The sequence below is a fragment of the Morone saxatilis genome, unplaced genomic scaffold (assembly GCF_004916995.1).
Source record: "Morone saxatilis isolate NCDOM2014 unplaced genomic scaffold, NCSU_SB_2.0 Contig4, whole genome shotgun sequence".
Classification (NCBI taxonomy): Eukaryota; Metazoa; Chordata; class Actinopteri; family Moronidae; genus Morone; species Morone saxatilis.
The window spans coordinates 17,765,050-17,766,391 of record NW_023339984.1 but is presented as its reverse complement, the minus strand read 5'-3'; the positions used below and the strand labels follow the sequence as shown (position 1 = coordinate 17,766,391).

Sequence of the window (1,342 nt, the reverse complement as noted above, 5' to 3'; positions counted from 1 at the left end):
CAACCAGATCAGAGAGACACACATTCAGATTTCAGGTGATTCCCCCCAAATATCCTTTTCAGGCTTCAAACAGCTGAGCTTGTAGTTTTATATAACTATTATTTTGTTGTGTTCTATCATTCCAGCTGATTGCTTCATGTTACTGTTTTCGTCTGCTGTTCGTGTCGGCATTAAAGTGGTTGCTGTCCTCGTTTTTATTCTCACAGCAGCCTTTCTTTTTTGGAAAGAAAACCAAACAAAAGGTTAGTACTGGCTGTGATTGGAACAATGTCACTGGTGGCTACATCTTCAACAACTCATGCAAATCAAGGCTGTATTTCCCAGATAAATCATGATTTAATCTAAATCAATCTAGCATTTGGGGTAAACAAAGCAAGTTCAGGGTTATCAGTGCTGCAATGGTGGTTCACTTCTTACCAACATACATCGCCATGACAACTGACGCCGCGCACCTAACCTGCTCGGGAGCGAGTTTTGTTCAAATAAGAGATCAGATCTATTAAAGTGCTGCATACAGAAATACTTCATACTTAGAAATTGGTATCAACATGTGTAGACTCTCCCGTGGATGAATACATTACTAAGACTGAGAACTTCTGATAAAACAACTATGGGAAGATCTCGTGGAGCGGTGAGTGAGTATTCAGAGACAGGTGTTGACTTAAAAGCTGATTGATTGATTCACCCTAAAGATATTAAAACTGGTATATAGGACTGTGTCTGTTATATGTTAGGGCATGAAGAAGGTAAAGTTAATTTTATATACAACATGTTAATCATAAAGACACCATGCCTGATTTAGGACCTGCATGAAAACAATTCTGGCTACAATTGTGAATATTTGTTCAGGACGAAAAACGTTTTTCACAAAGATAGAACTTTGCTATTACTGTAGAGATTTTATTTATTTAAAAAGAATATGTTGTTTTATTCTCTCTTATTTGAATTAACTTGAATGTTGGACAATGTTGGGAAATTTGGACCTTCACTGACGTTCACATTGCATAAAGAGAACAAGTTTTCATTCATTCAACACTCCTCCCTGTTGTTATATTCACACAGACACAAAGCTGCTCCATGAGACTGAAACTGGAAACAGAGAGGGAGAACGGCTCATGGCAGAAGAACAGAAGAAAGAGGAAGAACAGAAAGTCTGTGAAAAGGTGGTTAAAACACTGACGGAACAAAGGAAGGAACTGCAAAACCAAGAAGATCAACTCAAACAGCAAATGGAGGACATGGAGAAAAACATTAAAGATATTGAGAACAAGCTTCAGTCAGTGGAGAAGATGGCAGAAAGTGAACAATGCTGTGAACTGAAAGAGATCATATTAATGGCCAA

General features: G+C 37.9%; 1 protein-coding gene across 1 annotated transcript; it reads left to right on the top strand.

The window, feature by feature from the left end:
• Positions 1-125: 125 nt before the first annotated feature.
• Positions 126-1,342, top strand: LOC118337748 (ribonuclease Y-like; the record flags this gene model as incomplete). Its single annotated transcript, XM_035674848.1, is given in 2 exon segments — positions 126-242; positions 1,063-1,342. Coding segments are annotated over 2 exon segments (386 nt in total), but the record flags the coding sequence as incomplete, so codon positions are not given.